The sequence below is a fragment of the Hemiscyllium ocellatum genome, chromosome 9 (genome assembly GCF_020745735.1).
Source record: "Hemiscyllium ocellatum isolate sHemOce1 chromosome 9, sHemOce1.pat.X.cur, whole genome shotgun sequence".
Taxonomy (NCBI): domain Eukaryota; kingdom Metazoa; phylum Chordata; class Chondrichthyes; order Orectolobiformes; family Hemiscylliidae; genus Hemiscyllium; species Hemiscyllium ocellatum.
Genome location: NC_083409.1, coordinates 53,406,345 through 53,424,942, shown reverse-complemented (window position 1 = coordinate 53,424,942; position 18,598 = coordinate 53,406,345). Strand labels below are relative to the sequence as shown.

General features: G+C 38.7%; 1 protein-coding gene across 3 annotated transcripts in view; it reads right to left on the bottom strand.

Annotated features, from left to right (window-relative positions):
- The window catches only part of smg7 (SMG7 nonsense mediated mRNA decay factor), a 139,327-nt gene that overhangs the window by 11,794 nt on the left and 108,935 nt on the right, over nt 1-18,598 (bottom strand). Inside the window, exons 16-21 of one of the 3 annotated variants that reach the window (XM_060830316.1) lie at nt 18,138-18,484; nt 17,060-17,321; nt 14,847-14,956; nt 13,409-13,558; nt 4,665-4,751; nt 353-512 (exon numbers count right to left, since the gene is read on the bottom strand). In XM_060830316.1, coding sequence (XP_060686299.1) covers nt 353-512; nt 4,665-4,751; nt 13,409-13,558; nt 14,847-14,956; nt 17,060-17,321; nt 18,138-18,484 — 1,116 coding nt within the window. The remainder of the gene's footprint in view (nt 1-352; nt 513-4,664; nt 4,752-13,408; nt 13,559-14,846; nt 14,957-17,059; nt 17,322-18,137; nt 18,485-18,598) is intronic. The other 2 variants (XM_060830314.1, XM_060830315.1) reach the window with 2 other exon arrangements.

The window sequence follows — 18,598 nt, the reverse complement described above, 5'->3', positions numbered from 1 at the left end:
ATTAATTGATAACATGGAGAAAGTGAGGACTGCAGATGCTGGAGGTCAGAGGTGAAAAATGTGTTGCTGGAAAAGCGCAGCAGGTCAGGCAGCATCCAAGGAGGAGAATTGACGTTTCGGGCATTAGCCCTTCTTCAGGAATTAATTGATTACATGATCAATTAGATAATTATTGCAGGGATTAAAAAATGGAACTAGGTGTCTATATCCTTGATCAATTTTTAAATAGTGCGTTTGGAAACAGGATCTCACTTGCAGCTACTCAAAATCATGAAAGGAACATTTTCAGTTGTGAAGTGTTTCACAGTTCTTTATCTTTGCAGTAAACAAAGACTGCATCTTAAACACTAACCTGAGCTGGCAGGAAGAGAAGGGGACCAAGGGTTTCCATCAAATAGTGAGTAGCAGGAGGCCTCATGGAATGCTTGGGGTAGTGCATTCTCTGATTTCCCACTTGGTGCTAAATTCTTGCCGTAAACCTCACTGAAGATGCTGTTATTCTGAGAGTTCTCCTGAAAGCAACAGGAATAATGTAATAGGATCATGAGAAATGGCATGCTATTAGAATATTAAAGTTAAGACATCATTCCAATGGTACGTTTCATAACTATCATCACCTCTGTCTACATTTCAGCTTGAATTTCCTCACCTGATGCAAGTAACTAACATCTGAGCTAAGCTGACACTCGCAAAGAAATCAAAATAAAATCAAGCTAAAAGTAAATAAATATCTTCGTACAACTTTTTATAGAAAAATATTACTTCTCTATGCAAACTTTATAATATAATGTTGTTCTTAGATGATTCTATTCCTGTGTGGCTACCAGAGTCAAGTTGCAATAGCATAAATGAAACCAGAAATACCAGTAGAGTACTGAACTAAAGATGCAGAGTAAAGTTTGCAATATACATCTCAACACAAAAATTACCTCCATGAAGAGTTGTCAATTAAATAAGTGTCTTTTATTTCACAGAATCAATCCTGGCATTTAGGAAACAGGAGGAGAAAAGGCACACAGTTTGCCCTAGTTTACTCAGAGGAACTTAATGACTAAATAGAACGTAGAACAGTACAGCACAGAACAGGCCCTTCAGCCAACGATGTTGTGCCGACCATTGATCCTCATGTATGCACCCTCAAATTTCTGTGACCATATGCATGTCCAGCAGTCTCTTAAATGTCACCAATGACATTGCTTCCACAACTGCTGCTGGCAATGCATTCCATGCTCTCAACTCTCTTGTGTAAAGAACCCGCCTCTGATATCCCCTCTATACTTTCCTCCAACCAGCTTAAAACTATGACTCCTCGTGTTAGCCATTTCTGCCCTGAGAAATAGTCTCTGGCTATCGACTCTATTAATGCCTCTCATTATCTTGAATACCTCAATAAGGTCCCCTCTCCTCCTCCTCTTCTCCCATGAAAAAAGTCTGAGCTCAGTCAACCTCTCTTCATAAGATAAGCCCTCCAGTCCAGGCAGCATCCTAGTAAACCTCCTCTGAATCCTCTCCAAATCATCCACATCTTTCCTATAATAGGGTGACCAGAACTGGACGCAGTATTCCAAGTGTGGTCTAACCAAAGTTTTATAAAGCCGGAACCAACTCCAGACTTTATAAAAGATCTTAGAGTAAGGGAACACTTAGGAAGCAGCGATCATAATATGGTAGAGTTCAGTCTGCAGTTTGAAAGAGAGAAGGCAAAATCAGATGTAATGGTGTTACAGTTAAATAAAGGTGATTACGAGGGCATGAGAGAGGAACTGACGAAAATCAAATGGAAGCAGAGCCTAGCGGAGAAGACAGTAGAGCAAAAATGGCAGGAGTTTGTAGGTATAATTAAGGACACTGTACAGAGGTTCATCCCCAAGAAAAGATAGATTATCGGGGGAGGGATTAGACAGCCATGGCTGACAAAGGAAGTCAGGAAAGGGAAAGAAAAAGAGAGATCCTATAAAGTGGCCAAGAACACTGGGAAATCAGAAGATTGGGAAGGCTACAAAAACAAACAAAGGATAACAAAGAGAGAAATAAGGAAGGAGAGGATCAAATATGAAGGTAGGCTAGCCAGTAATATTAGAAATGATAGTAAAAGTTTCTTTCAATACATAAGAAACAAACGACAGGCAAAAGTAGACAATGGGCCACTTCAAACTGATGCTGGAAGCATAGTGATGGGAGATAAGGAAATAACTGGAGAACTTAAGTACTTTGCATCAGTCTTCACAGTGGAAGACATGAGTAATATCCCAACAAGTAAAGGGAGTCAGGGGGCTGAGTTGTGTATGGCTGCCATTACAAAAGAGACAGTGCTAGAAAAGCTAAAAGGTCTTAAAATTGACAAATCTCCTGGCCCCGATGGGCTACATCCTAGAGTTCTGAGGGAGGTGGCTGAGGAAATAGCGGAGGCGTTGGTTGAGATCTTTCAGAAGTCACTGGAGTCAGGGAAAATCCCGGATGATTGGAAGATCACTGTTCTAACTCCCTTGTTCAAGAAAGGATCAAGACAAAAGATGGAAAATTATAGGCCAATTAGCCTAACCTCGATTGTTGGTAAAATTCTAGAATCCATCGTTAAGGATGAGGTTTCTAAATTCTTGGAAGAGAAGGGTCGGATTAGAACAAGTCAACATGGATTTAGTAAGGGGAGGTTGTGCCTGACAAACCTGTTAGAATTCTTTAAAGAGGTGACAAGTAGGTTAGACCAGGGAAACTCGGTGGATGTGGTCTATCTAGACTTCCAAAAGGCCTTTGATAAGATGCTACACGGGAGGCTGCTGAGTAAGGTGAGGGTCGATGGTGTTTGAGGTGAGCTACTGGCATGGATTGAGGATTGGCTGTCTGACAGAAGGCAGAGAGTTGGGATAAAAGGTTCTTTTTCGGAACGGCAGCTGGTGACAAGCGGTGTCCCACAGGGTTCAGTGTTAGGGCCGCAGCTGTTCACGTTATATATCAATGATCTGGATGAAGGGACTGGGGGCATTCTAGCGAAGTTTGCCGATATTACGAAGTTAGGGGGACAGGCAGGTAGTACTGAGGAAGTGGGGAGGCTGCAGAAGAATCTAGACAGTTTGGGAGAGTGGTCCAGGAAACGGCTGATGGAATTCAACGAGAGCAAACGTGAGGTCTTACACTTTGGAAAAAAGAATACAAGCATGGACTACTTTCTAAATGGTGAGGAAATTCATAAAGCCAAAGTACAAAGGGATCTGGGAGTGCTAGTCGAGGATTCTTGCAGGTTGAATCCGCGATTAAGAAAGCGAATGAAATGTTGTCATTTATCTCAAGAGGGTTGGAATATAAAAGCAACGATGTGCTACTGAGCCTTTATAAAGCTCTGGTTAGGCCCCATTTGGAGTACTGTGTCCAGTTTTGGGCTCCACACCTCAGGAGGGACATACTGGCACTGGAGCGAGTCCAGCGGAGATTCACACGGATGATCCCTGGAATGGCAAGTCTAACATAAGAGGAACAGCTGAGGATCCTGGGATTGTATTCACTGGAGTTTAGAAAGTTAAGGGGGGATCTAATAGAAACTTACAAGATAATACATGGCTTGGAAAGGGTGGACGCTATGAAATTGTTTCCATTAGGCGAGGAGACTAGAACCCGTGGGCACAGCCTTAGAATTAGAGGGGATAAATTCAGAACAGAAATGCAGAGACATTTCTTCAGCCAGAGAGTGATGGGCCTGTGGAATTCATTGCTGCGGAGTGCAGTGGAGGCTTGGATGCTAAATGGCTTCAAGGCAGAGATTGATAAATTCTTGATGTCACAAGGAATTCAGGGCTATGGGGAGAATGCTGGTAAGTGGAGTTGAAATGCCCATCAGCCATGATTAAATGGTGGAGTGGACTCGATGGGCCGAATGGCCTTACTTGCACTCCTATGTCTTATGGTCTTAACAAGATCTCACAACTCAAACTCAATCCCCCTGTTAATGAAAGCCAAAACACCATATGCTGCTTTCTTAACAACCCTGTCCACTTGGTACATTTTAAGGGATCTATGTACCTGCACACCAAGATCCCTCTGTTCCTCCACACTACCAAGAATCCTATCCTTAATCCTGTACTCAGCTTTCAAATTCGACCTTCCAAAATGCATCACCTCGCAGTTATCCAGGTTGAACTCCATCTGTTACCTCTCAGCCCATCTCTGCATCCTGTCAATGTCCCGCTGCAGCCTACAACAGCCCGATCAACGTTGATCTATATGATCAACGACGACCAACCTTTGTGCTGTCTGCAAACTTGCTGACCCATCCTTCAATCCCCTCACCCAAGTCATGAATAAAAATTACAAACAGTAGAGGCCCAAGGACAGAGCCCTGTGGAACACCACTCACCACTGACTTCCAGGCAGAATATTTTCCTTCTACTACCACTCGCTGTCTTCTGTTGGCCAGTCAATTCTGTATCCAGACAGCAAAGTTCCCCTGTATCCCATTCCTCCTGACCTTCTGAATGAGCCTACCATGGGGAACCTTATCAAATGCCTTGCTAAAAGTCATTATACGACAATATCTGAAAGATTATTTCCTTAATATATCTTTAATAATTATAATTTAAACAATTTAAATAACCTCCTGTTGCTGAGAAGTTAAAAAGCATTACAAATATTCGTTAATTTTTAGAAACAGTTTTTGATTTTGCTAAATCTACCTGGTTGAGTGAAAAGGGTGGCAAAGATAACAAGGAAGAAGACGTGATTAGCTCAGAAGGTCTCTCAATTCGAGATCTGTTCGGCATCTACATGAAACAAAAAGATAATTAAATTACATCAAAAGTGAATGCTTCAGAAAGTATGTCACATGTACTATGCCTTATTAACTTATTAAAGTACATTTATATAATGAATGACTGAATTAACATAGCCACATTTGGCTTTTCTAACATTTGCTGATACGTTTATTAACTCTTCTGTGTAACTTGGGATCCATAAAACAACTAACAGATCAGAAAAGCTGTAGTCTATTGGCCATTCCCAACTTCCCTTGAGAAGGTGGTGGTGAGCTACTTTCTTGAAGTACTGCAGACCATCTGCACATGTAGGTACATATTGTTTTTAGCCAGGTAGCTCCAGGTTTTTGATCCAGCAATAGTAAAGGAATCACATTCTAATTACAAATCTAAATAGTGAAAGAAGTAGAGAAGAATTATAAGATTTACGTTCTGCCTTTCTGTCCATTGTATTTGTTCTTTTAGGTGGCAGAGTTTGTGGGCTTGAAAAGTATTGTGAAAAGAACCTGTGTGTGTTCTGCAATGCATCTTGTAGATGGTAAACATGCTGCTACTGTGTATCAGTAATGGAAGGACTGAATGTTCAAGGTGGGTTACTTTTTCCTAGTTGATGTCAAGCTTCTTGATTCTTGTAAGTGCTGCATTCATCTAGGCAAATGGAGGGTATTCCATCATGCTCCTGACAATGGGGTAAGTTACTTCTGCAAAATTTTCATCCGCTGACGTGCTCCAGTAGTCACAGTATTTATTTGGCTAGTCCAGTTTCTAGTCAGTAGTAACTCCAGGATGCAGATATTGCTGTTTTCACAATAGTAATGCTGCTGAACAAGTTTTCTTTCCTCCCTTTACAGGTTGCTGATGACACCACCATACTGAATTTTCACATCATGCAATCAACTTTAATAAAAGCTTTAACCAGCAGCACTTGACAACACAGCCTGCTACACCGGATTGTTCACAAAGATTGTGCAGAACATGCATGAACTCAGTTTCTCACACTTTCATAGGACCAAACCGGTTGTATGTTCACATAGTAACACTCATTTCACCAGTGGGCAAGACAGATGATGGAAATGAGTGGGGACATGGAAAGAGTCCATAATACAGATCCTGTAACTCAGGGTCTCCGAAGAAAGAAATGATTGAGCAGTAGCAGTCAATTATTGGCCTTCAGAGTGGAATTCACAGAGGAAGTAGTTGGAGGAAAGCACTCCATGCATGAAAGAAGTCAATGTGATAATATGTGCTCCCATGGAAAGTGCGATAGGTACCATGAAATGCTGTTGCGTACCTTTAAAATCATGAATAATTAATGAATGAAAAGAGCAAGGTCATATGTGCACCCACAGTGTCACCTTTGTACAGATGATAGTGTCTTGCACTTGTGGGAAGCCAGTCATGTCTGGAAAGCCAACATTCGGATAATTTAGATCTGAATCAGCAACACTGACATAACTGCCAGCACTTGCAAACACCCAGTCACCTGTATCATCTAGGAGATCCTGAAGCTGTCTGTAGAAGAACTCGGGAAGGATCCAGTGATTTAAAAAAAAAACGAGGGCTGTGGTGATACTAATTGCCAGGTCCATCAAGTGGTGGGCTGTCAACGAGGCTGCATTTATCCATCATTACCAGACCTAACATCTTAAGGCACCGGTGTTCAGCCTCATTGAGGAGACTGATCTTATGTTTTTGCGCTGACAACACTGCCTGTGCTATAGCCCTCTGCTGTGCAGTTGCAAGTCTGTCAGCAGCAGGCTCCAGTAGGTGCTGTCAGTAATCAACCTCTGTGGTCTAACACAAAGAAGCAGCATCAACTATCTTTAAACATTAGAGCAAGTCTCTAAAGTGTAAAAATTAGCTGCATGTTGTACAGTTAACATTGTGGTGAAAGTACTTCACACAAAATCTTTTCCCACTAGCTGGTATTAAAGCATTTCTGAGCATTCAAATGTTTGCTGCTTTTGTCCAAGATTGGTTCAGAATCCTTGATTGTTGTTACATACTTGTCTTAGTTTCACAGATAAGTTTCAAGAAGATTGGAAAACCCACGAACCTGATGTTAAAGTCAATATTTCTTTAACTAGGCAGCTTAACCCACTTCAGTCAAATGTGGAAGTTGAAAGTTCAAGCCTGTACTGTTAAATTCAGTAGTTTTACTTTTTGTTTAGAATTCAACCTTACAATCTACCACCAAAAATCAGCAAAAAAACAATAATTTAATGAAAGATCAAAAATAGTAAAAAGATGCCAAAGTCCCAAAGGCTAACTCTCTCATTAAGGAGAGATGCCTGGTTTAACCAGAGGGTCACACGTCAGAACAGGGAAGATGCTGAGTAGATGGCACCTTCATAGTAACCTTAATCGATGTGGAATTGAATGACTGTTGGCATCACACTACATCACTAACCAGCTGCCCAGCCAGCCAAACCCCAGTCAAATAACAATAGTATAAGCCCATAAGAAACAGGAAGAGGAGTAGGCCACTCATCCCTCAAACATGGTCCACCATTCAATAGGATCATGGCTGATCCAACACATTTCACATTCACTTTCCCGTTTTTCCCTTACTGATTAAAAATCTATCTCAGTCTTAAGTTTACACAAGGGCTCAGCCCCCACAGCTCTCTGTGACCATAAATTGCAAAGACTCTCAAATCTTAGAAGAAATTCCTCATCTCAGTCTTAAATTGGCATCCTTTAATTCTGAGGCTATACCCTCTGGTCTTAGACAGTTCAATGAGGAGAAATATCCTCTCAGCATTTACCCTATCAAGCCCCTTAAGAATCCCATATGTAGCATTGAGATCATCTCTCATTCTTCTGAACTCCAGCCCACCTCAGGCGACCGTCTGGGTGAAGTTTACACATTCTCCCTGTGAGTGCATGTGTTCCCTCTCACACAGACCAAAGCCACGCAGGTCAGGTGCATTGTCCAAAGTCAAGATTAGAATGGTGCTGGAAAAGCATCTGAGGAGCAAGAAAATCTATGTTTCGGGCAAAAGCCATTCTTGATGAAGGGCTTTTGCCCGAAACGTTGATTTTCCTGCTGCTCGCATTCTGCCTGACCTGCTTTGCTTTTCCAGCACCACTCTAATCTTGACTCTACACTCCAGCATCTGCAGTACCCATTTCTGCCAAATTGTCCATAGTGTTGGGAGTATTAGTTAGGGTAAATGTAGAGTAATAGGGTAATGGAATGGGTCTGGGTGAGTTACTCTTCAGAGGGTGGTGGTGTGAGCCTGTTGGGCCAAATGGCCTATTGCCACACTGTCGGGAATGTTATCTAATCTGTAGGGAATCAAATCCAATGAGTAGAATCCCATCCTGTTGAACCTTTGCTCCCAAGTGCCTTCAATAAAATGATGGATCTTCATAAATTAGGGGACCAAAATTACCCTCCATACTCCAGAATACAAACCAAGAGAACAGTGGATGCTGTAAATCAGAAACACAAGTTGCTGGAAAAGCTCAGTAGGTCCTACAGGCCTTTTACCTGCACGCAATCATTTATTAAAGTTCTGAAGAAGGGTCATTGGGCCCAAATATTAACTTTGATTTCTCTTCACAGATGCTGCCAGACCTGCTGAGCTTTACCAGCAACTTCTGTTTCTGTCTCCATACTCCAAATTGGCCTGTACTTTGGCACTAAGATTTCCCTATGCTTATATTCCAATCCCAGTGGGATAAGGAGCAACATTCCATTAGCATTCCTAATTTCCTGCTGCATCTGTGTGCTAACTTTGTGTTTCTTGCACAAGTACCCTTAAGTCCCTTTGTGATGCAATTTCCTGCAGATTTTTATATTTAAATTTCTTTTGTTCTCCCTTCCAAAATGAACTTCATATTTTCTTATATTATACTTCATTTTTCAACATTTTGTCCACTTAATCTATCAATAACTCTCTGGAAACTGTTTGCATCCCTCACGTAGCCTGCCGTTTCACCTATTTTTGTGTTATCTGCAAATCTGGGTACAATATATTGGTTTCCTTACTTCAGCCCACTAGCATATACTGTAAATAGCTGCACTCCCAGCACTGATCCCAGTGGAAGCCCACCGGTTGCCAACTGAATCTGAAAAAGAACCAATTTGCTGCTTCTTTCTCATTAGCCAATTCTCTAGCTATACCAACACTGTGGGACTTTATGTTATGACTTAATGTTTTGCGAGGTATAATGTAATATGCTTTCTTGAAGTCCAAATACATTACATCTACTGATTCTCCTGTCTGTCTACTCTGATAGGAGACTTCCTCAAAAAACTAATTTTCAGACATTATTTTTCTTTCATGAAGCCATACGGACTCTAGTTAGTTAGATTATGATTTTCCAACTGTTCTCGTATTACTTCTTTAATTGATTCCAACAATAGATGTTAGGCTAATTGGTCTATTGTTACCTGCTTTTTGCCTGCCTCCCTTTTTGAAGTAGAGTGCCTTCAAGATGACAATACAAACCCCTGAGTGTGTTGCATAGTCAACATCATGTTTCTTGTTACCTGGAAATCAGATCTTATGGTCTGACAAGACTGGCTAAAAATCATATTACTGATTTGAACTTTAGAGAAGATTAATTGGAGAAAGCAACGAGTTTCATGCTTTAAAATTATAAAGGAAGCTTAAAAACTTAAGAATTCAAAGTATCAATTTTATATTTAAATGGCATGTGGCAAAGGGATCTGGAAATTTTCACATTTAGTTTTATGCTCAGTTAGATAAATGCAATGCATTCCCGATGTCGAGGGCACTTATGCTGGCTTTCCTTAATTAAACTATTTTTTTATTGAAATAACTGGGGCGGCATGGTGGCACAGTGGTTAGCACTGCTGTCTCACAGCACCTGAGACCCGGGTTCAATTCCCGACTCAGGCGACTGGCTGTGTGGAGTTTGCACGTTCTCCCCGTGTCTGCGTGGGTTTCCTCTGGGTGCTCCGGTTTCCTCCCACAGTCCAAAGATGTGCGGGCCAGGTGAATTGGCTATGCTAAATTGCCCGTAGTGTTAGGTAAGGGGTAAATGTAGGGGTATGGGTGGGTTGCGTTTCGGCGGGTCGGTTGTTGAGCCGAAGGGCCTGTTTCCACACTAAAGTAATCTAATCTAAAAAAATGTTGTCTAAAAAAAAAGTAGAGAAGAGTGAAGTATTTCAAAACTGAAAGCAGTCCAATGTCAAATGCCTGCAAAATACTGACTGAAATCCACATAGTTCAGCTCTCTTCCAAAAGGAGCATTTACTATGTTATGCTATATTAGCACATACAGCAACATAAACACAACTTTCAGTTTTTGGAATCAAAGATCCGTGTCAGTTATGCCTCAATTGTTAAGATAACAGGACTTAAGAATATTTTTGCATCAGAAAAGAACAACAAAACCCAAAATCCTATCCAATATAACTTCTTTAATCCAGTAATTTTATATAAAACTATCTCAATTCTAGAAATGTCAATTTTAATTGTGCACTCTACATCATTGATTATTTCATATCAGATGTACAACACTAATGTGGATATCTAGTAGATTCCTCTTAGCATACTTACCAATTCAACAGATTATTTTATGAAAAAGGCATAAGCATTATGGAGACAATACCGGAGCAACTGAGTCACAGTGACAGGTTATTGGAGGTTGTTCACTTTTAGAACTCAAGGTTTATATAATTTTAATTAAAACATGCAAAGATATTGAGATTTGCACAGCATCTATAATTGAACAATTTACAACATGTGCATATTTAATACATTTTCTTCTTTCTCTAAGAGAAAGCAAATTTAGTTGAGAAAACTATTTGAAATATTACCTTGTAGTTTCTCTTCAAGTAATTATGAAAAAACAAACAATCTGCTGGAGACAGATATAAATGGTCTATTGATGCATTCGAGAAAAGTGACGCACAATGTGTTCATTCAAACAGAGAGAAAGAGAGAGAAATTGGAGAAGGACAAGGGAAGAGGAGAAAAAGGATCAAAGAGGAAAAAGATTGAAGGATGGCAAGAAAGAAAGAAGTGGAGGCAGAACTCAATAGGGAGGATAATGGTCAGTGACATTGAAGACAATAACAATATGTAAGAACTTGCTAGTGAATTACTGCCACCTATTTCTCGTCAGCCTGACCATCAGCATCATGTATTTTCTTTCATTTAATGTGCAATTCTGGAGGAGCAATTTATAAATAATTACTTGGTAGTACAAAACTTGAATACCACTGGGGTAAAATAAGATATAGGAACAGAATTAGCCCATTCGGCCAAAATAGTCTGTTCCACCATTTGATCAGGGCTATGTTTCTCAACCCCATTCTCCTGCATTCCCCTGTAACCCTTGATCCCTTATTAATCAAGTCTTAATTACATTCAATGACATGGTCAACACAGCCCTCTGTGGCAATGAGTTTCACAGATTAAAGACACTGACTGAAGGAATTTGTTCTCATCTCAGTTCTAAATGGTTTCTCACACTGTGCTCCATCTGTCACTTCCTTGTCCACTCACCTAGCATGTCCATGTCTTATAATCAGTCATTCTCAAGCTGGAACCTCAAATCCCAATCTATCCTCTAAGTGGAAACATCTATCAAGGCCTCGCAGTGTACTGAGAGTTTTAATCATATCCCACCACCATCCCCATCCTTCTAAACTCAATCAAGTACAGACTCAGAGTCCTCATGCACTCATATGACAAACTCTTCATCCTGGGATCATTCTTGTAAATTTCTTCTGGACACCATCCAATGCCAGCACATCCTTCCTTAGATACAGAAACTAAAACTGCTCACGATATTCCAAATACGGTCAGACCCAAAGTCTTAAACAGCCTCAGCAGGACATCTATGCTCTCATATTCCAAGCCTCTTAAAATTAATGCTAATATTGCATTTGCCTTGCTAACTACTAACTGAAGCTGCATTTAATCTTAAGAGAATCCTGAACTAGGATCAAAGACCCTTATACTTCAGATTTCTGAAGCCTTTCTCAGTTTAGAAAATAATCTCTATTCTTCTTACCAAAGTGCATAACCTCACATTTTCCCACACTGTACTCTATCTGCCATTTCTTTGCCCACTCACCTAGCGTGTTCATGTCTTAAACTCATCTGGATAGAATCGTAAGAAAACCAAATCTCAAATGGAATAATTTAGGGTGCAGGAGAAGGGTTACTGATTGGTAAAGAGTTCATTTGCTACCCAAATATTACTGTCTCCTGTCCTGCATAATGAATTGCATTTCCATTTGAGATTTAGTATTCTTGCAATTCTGTCCAATAAGATTGGAAAAAGCTTTGTGAGCACCCCCCTTTTTTTCAACATATATGCAATAGAGCAGACCTGCGAGACATAATGAATACAGGATGGGTGGGTTAAAACATTAATTAGCAGAATTGAATAGCATCCAATCAGTAACTTGGACAGATTTAAATGGACAGATGCAGGTGCAATCTATGAACAGGAACATCCAAAGATATTAATAATCACAGCATTGAAAGTAAAAATTAAGTTCAGAGGGAAAAGATTTCAAACAAAACACTTGCCGTGAAAACTTGAAACTTAACTAAAATATCTCAATGAAGCACTGGGAGGAAAGGTGGAAAAGAAACACACCGGTTTCTTGGTCACTGGATGTTAAACAAAATCCAATGTGTTGATAAAATGCAAATGTTGAAAGATGCAGAGGAATCAGAGTATCCTACTGCATGAATCACAAAAAAAAGTGCAATTAGAAAAGAATCAAATTTGATTTGATTTTATATATTCAAGTCAACTTGTCTCTTATTCTTTTAAACTTCAGCAACTAAAGCTGAGCCTTCCCACCGATTTCCTAAGACAACCTGCTGCTTCCCTGAACTGTTTCCAATGGATTCACATATCTTCACTGTGCTTAAGGTTTGTAGACAATTTCTATTATTTTTGTGCTGACACTTCCTGTACGTAATGTTTGTAAAACAACAATTCACATCAATTAACCCGCAACTATGGAAACCTTAGAGTTCTACTTTCTCCACTATCCTTTGTCTGCCTTTTTGGAATTGTACATTTCCAACCCAACACTCTCAAAATACTAACGGGATTTTCAGCATAGCTGTTTTCTTTGAACACTGCTACCTTGTTCCAGGCAGCCTCCAATCCCGTTTCTTCCAATACTGACTTGGATGGCATTTGATTTTATCCTTTGTCTTTCACCTCCCCCTTCTCTTATTATTCAATTTTTTTCAAAATTACTATAGATATGGAACTCCAAAAATCCCTCTCCTAGGTAATTCTGCTTTGTTGGTAGCATCAACATGAATGTGCTGTCATGAATTGGACGTTACATGTCTATTAAAATGACTAACTTCAATTCCTTAATCATTAGACTTATTTCAATCAAGGCTTGTAATGGATTTACTACAAAAATACACCTTTTCAAAATGACAATACTAAAAATGTGAAGTTGCAATAAACTTCACCAGTCTGCAATGGTGACCTGTACCAAAATTAAACAACATGCTTTGAAATATAACTGTGTCTCAAAAAGAAAATACAAAACAGCCAAGTATATGCTCCATTAAGTCATTTGCCTGAAACATCAAACAATTGAGTAAGCAGCATGAAGTAATTTACTGATACTGCTGCTTAAATAACTGCCATACATGAGTTATGGAAAAAGTCAGAAAACAGAAGATCAAAGTACATACAAAGAAACCTCGCCCTGAAGTACTGCAAAGAGGGCTAGTCAAGGCCTGGTAGAAATCATGGGGTTTGGAAAAAGCCAGCTCTTCCTCCTCCTCAAAGTCAGCAATACTTTTTAACAGATCTGGAGGCAACAGAGGTGAGCTCTTGGCATCCTACAGACAGAAGAGGAACAGAGGAAGAAAGAATACTCAGAGAGAGCAAACAAAAGTAAACAAAGTCTTAGGGCTGGCTTCAGAATTAAAAATACTGAAAATATACTCATCAATAAAAGATTCCTGGCACAATATAATTTATCTATGGCTGTGAATTTACTGGAGAGGATGAAACTGCTGAGAAGCACTGAAGCTGAAATTAACACAGAGTCCAGATAAGATTTTAAATGAATTAAAGTACAGTACTAACATAGTCTTCTGGGGCAAAATAATTCTTATTGTATAGCAAATAATGGAAAACATAATCTTAAAATATTTTTAATCAATCATCCACCCAATTTAAACGGTATTTATGAAGAACCCTCACTATAGTTTGAGCTTACTAATCCTTATATTTACAAGCACATAGCTACAAAACGAACTTATTTCATTCCATATTTAAATAGTTCTACTTTTAAAAGGATCAATATTTAAAAAAGCAATAAATACTTCTAACAAGATATTTGCAGATGAGTCATTCAAATCACTGAACAGGACTAATTAATGTACTTAACTATATTAGTGAATAGCTAATGTAAAGGTCTGCAATTTACAAAATAATGTAAAGACTGTGGATGTCAAATTATGTGCAAGTGTACAAAATGCAGCAGGTAGAATAGGACAGGGACAGAACACTATGGAGATAGCAAATAAAGATGCTGCTTGAAGATTATGCTATATTACAAAGTGGTCACAAATATCACTTATTAGCCAGCATAACTTGAAGACTGGTGATTCTGGCTTATAATATCATTACAGTCTAACTGGAATAATATTTAGAGAAAACAAACTCAGTTATTTCTAAAAACTTAACATGATTAACAGCAAAACACAACAAATCAAAACATATCAAATCACCAAAGAAATACATGTCAAGAAATACTTTAGAGGCATCATTTTAATTCATATGCCCCACTGTGCTAAGAATTAAGGGACTTCCAATTCCACTCATTCCTTTCTCAAATAGTTTATTTTCACAAATAAAGTTATCTTAAATTTCATTGTTTAACTCGGTAGGTTAAATCCTGTGTAAAACAGCAAGTCAGCAATGAAGAATAAAAATCTCAATATAAAACATTGAGTTGAATCTAAATATCTCTGCAGCACAATAATTGTAAAAAAATCCTACAGGATAAATTTATGAGAATTAGCTTTGGTGAAATGAAATCAAAGCAGCTAACATATGTGCATATTTTCAGAGTTTCATAATGTACTAAACTATGCTCAATTGTATTTATTTACAACTTACCTCATACGACTGCATTCTAGACATGCTATCTTGATCTGCTCGAAATACCCCTGGTTGTCGTTTCACCATACGATCATTACTCAATTGAGGTCCCATAATATGCCGCATTTCTGGCAGAAGAATATAAGCATTTTGAGACAAAAAAATCCAGATAGGTCCAATACGCCCATCTTGTTTCATTTATTACACATATCATCAATCATCTCATCCACACTCAAATTTTCAAGATTCATGTAATTTATTCTTTACTTGTCACCTTACCCTTGCTTACTAAATTCTATTTTCAAGATCAAAAGATTTTATCTGTTTCCTCTCCATCCAATATTCGTACAGGCATAGACAGAGACAGAGAAGATAGGAGGCGTGGGGTAGGCTATTTCATCCCTCAAGTCTGCACTGTCATTCAATATGATCATGCTCAAAACCTTAAGCCAACCCTCCCTCATGTCGCTTGATTCCTTTAGACACAAGATCTACATCTACCTGCTTCTTGAAAAACACAACCTTTTGGCCTTAACTACTTTGTGTAGTGAATTCCAAAGGCTCACCACACTTTGGGTAAAATAAAATTCTGCTCATCTCATCCAGAAAGGTTTATCCCTTACCCATAAACAATGACCCTGATTCCAGTTTCCCCCATTGGTAACATCCTTCCTGCATTTAATTTGTCTAGCCCTGTTAGCATTTTATAGGGTTAGATGAGATTCCCCCTGATTCTTCTAAACTTCAGTTAATACAATCCTAACCATTTCAACCTCTCAAGTTTTCAACCACATATCCCGCCTTTAATTTGAATGATTTGGAGATGCCGGTGTTGGACTGGGGTGTACAAAAATTAAAAATCTCACAACACCAGGTTATACTCCAACAGGTTTAATTGGAAGCACTAGCATTTGGAGCGCCGCTCCTTCATCAGGTCCTTCACAACCACCTGAAGGAGTGACACCCCAAAAGCTAGTGTTTCCAATTAAACCTGTTGGACTATAACCTGGTGTTCTGTGATTTTTAACTTTAATTTGAGGATCTTATAATGGTAAATCAATGTTGCTTTCCTTTACAAACCCAGAAGCATTAATTTTAAGGGAATTGCAATCACCCAACTAAGAAAGTATTAAAAACAAAATGAAAAAGTAATGCATATGTCAGTTAGTCAAATTTTGCTCTCTTTATTTATTTGAATGTTTAGTACTATCTATTGGTATTTTTGGTACAATGGTAAGCAAGGTACAAGTCAGAAAGCTTTAAAGGTTCTGTTGTCCTATTAGAGTTATGAATACACTTTCATAAAACAGAAAATGAACATAATTAACAGAGGATTGAGTGAGAGAAATATTCAAAGCAATATTAATTAGGGCTGCAATAAAACAAATTGACGATATCAAGCTAGAATAAAAAGATGATAAAGGACAAATGTAGGGATGCAAACTGCAATGCTATGCATGAACATTTGGAACTTTCAAGGGAAATGGCAGTTTAAGGAATAAGTAAAGATTTTATTCTACAGAAAATGAATTTCATTCATTAAATAATAAAGCATTTAAGACAGTGGCAACCAACCTAAGGAACATTTTCTTTTAAACAAGAACAGACTTGCAAGTACAAGTGTAAGAGAGGAAAAGACCACTTAAAATAAAAAACCAGAATCAGAAATAATCAAAATTTATATTTTCAGTATACTATATCAAATGTTCCAACTATCATAACAAATAGAAGGTATCTCATATTAACTTTATGTTTTCTAGCCAGTGGGCAGTACAATACACCACATGCTGGAGACAATCTCAACAATACAGCTGTCCCATTCTACAATACATCTTGTTTCTCCTCTTCTGAAGGTTGAAAACTCATGCAGAACCCTTTGTACTGTATCAACTTTTTATTAAGGGTAAACTGTAACATTAAGTCTTAGCAGGTTGTCTGAGAATAACAAAGAGGTCAAAGTAGGAGTTACAGAACAGTCAGATCATATTCTCATCCAGCTTCTACATATGAGAGATTTTATGGATGAGTTATTAGGTAGAAATCACAGCAGGAACCCAGATCAATTTTTCACTCTACCACAAATGTACACTGTGATTGTAGTGCCTACCACTCCCACAGGGATCAAGTAACTCGAAGACTGTGGGATTGAATCCAAGACCTTCTTGGTGAGAACAACAATTTCAAACAACAGAGTATTTACCTCAAGAAATAATCAACTCTTCTCAACATACCATAGTCCCATGCAAAGTCCTGCAATTTCTGCACATCTGAAGGATTGGGGGTAAATGGTTCCATAGTGAAAGGCTTCAGATTCTTTTCCATCTGGACTTGCTGTGATTGTTGGTGAAGTGACTTTTCAAACAGCTTTAATGGGTCCTGATGCATGTAGTATGGTTGCTGTTTCAAAGACATCTGGATTGATGTCTTCTGATGCTGAGAGGGGACTGCGTGATGTTGATTCCACAGCTGATTGGTCTGATCAGCCTGCAAATACTCAATAAGAGAAAATATAATATTTTAACTACAAGTAATCAAAAATTAATTACCTAGTTTGCAGAAGGTTGTCAGTGAATTAGAAACTATCTATCTATACACTACTGACATAGGCCACAAAACACAAGCTAATTTATACATGATACAATGATTGCACACAAAGTTTCAATCTTATGGTGCTCAACATAAAATACCACACGCTTGATGACAAGTTTTCCTATCAAAGTAATTTAAAGCTTGGTATATTGTTTTGGCTACAAAAGACAAAACATCATCACACTAAGGTTCAAATTTAAAAATTGAGGACACTAGCCAATTATCAGATCCACCATGTTTCCACAAAAATAGGCTTGCAACAGAAACATACTTAAACATGGAGACAATGTTCAAAGCAGGTCAGCAAATCAAAACAGCACTGAAAAATAGCTTCTTAATATTTTGCAACAGTGGTAGATAATACAATTATTAACATGGTAGTTATAGACCTCACATGAAAAATGCAACAAAAAAAACCACATGACATATTTGAACAATCTCTATTGATTCAGTAGCATTTCTAATACTACTTTATATTACACAATCTTGTTAGTATACACACAGAAGTCTTCTTAAAATAAATGGCAGAGATAACAAACAAGGAGACAGAGAAACTCTAATTAAAACAAACTATTTGGGTCATTAAAATGATGACATTGTGTATACGTTCAATCACAAATGCTCAGACAGAAGACAAACAGCTTTCAAAAGTAAAAACTGGATATTATCTTTCAAAATAAAAGTTTAACAAATTTTCAGAATTTGCCACATTTGCCTTACCTGCTGAGGTCCCAGATGATGTTGATTCTTTCCCAGTTGCTGTGCTGCCTTCGTGGGGGACTGTTGGTTCACAACCTGAACCTGAAGCTGTGACTGGGACTGGGCAACCTGATGTTGCTGAGGTTGTTGTTGTTGGGACCCTTGGTTAATTGGCCCTTGCCCTGATGGTCTCTGCTGGCTATAAGGGACATGAGACTGCTTTCCACCAGGTACCTGGTTCCCTGACTGTGGGTGACTAGTGGCTTGGAGGAAGGGTCCTGGTATGGAAACTCCAGGTGGAAAGGTATAGCCAGGTGTCATCTGGAAAGTAACTGGTGGTGACACAAGATAGGGAGGTGGAGGGAACCCTGTAATAACAAGACATTATTAAAGATTGTTACCAGGCATAGCAATCCAATGATTCAGCATGCATATGAATCCCAATCAGCATTTAAAGAAATAACAGCATGCTGCTTAATAGA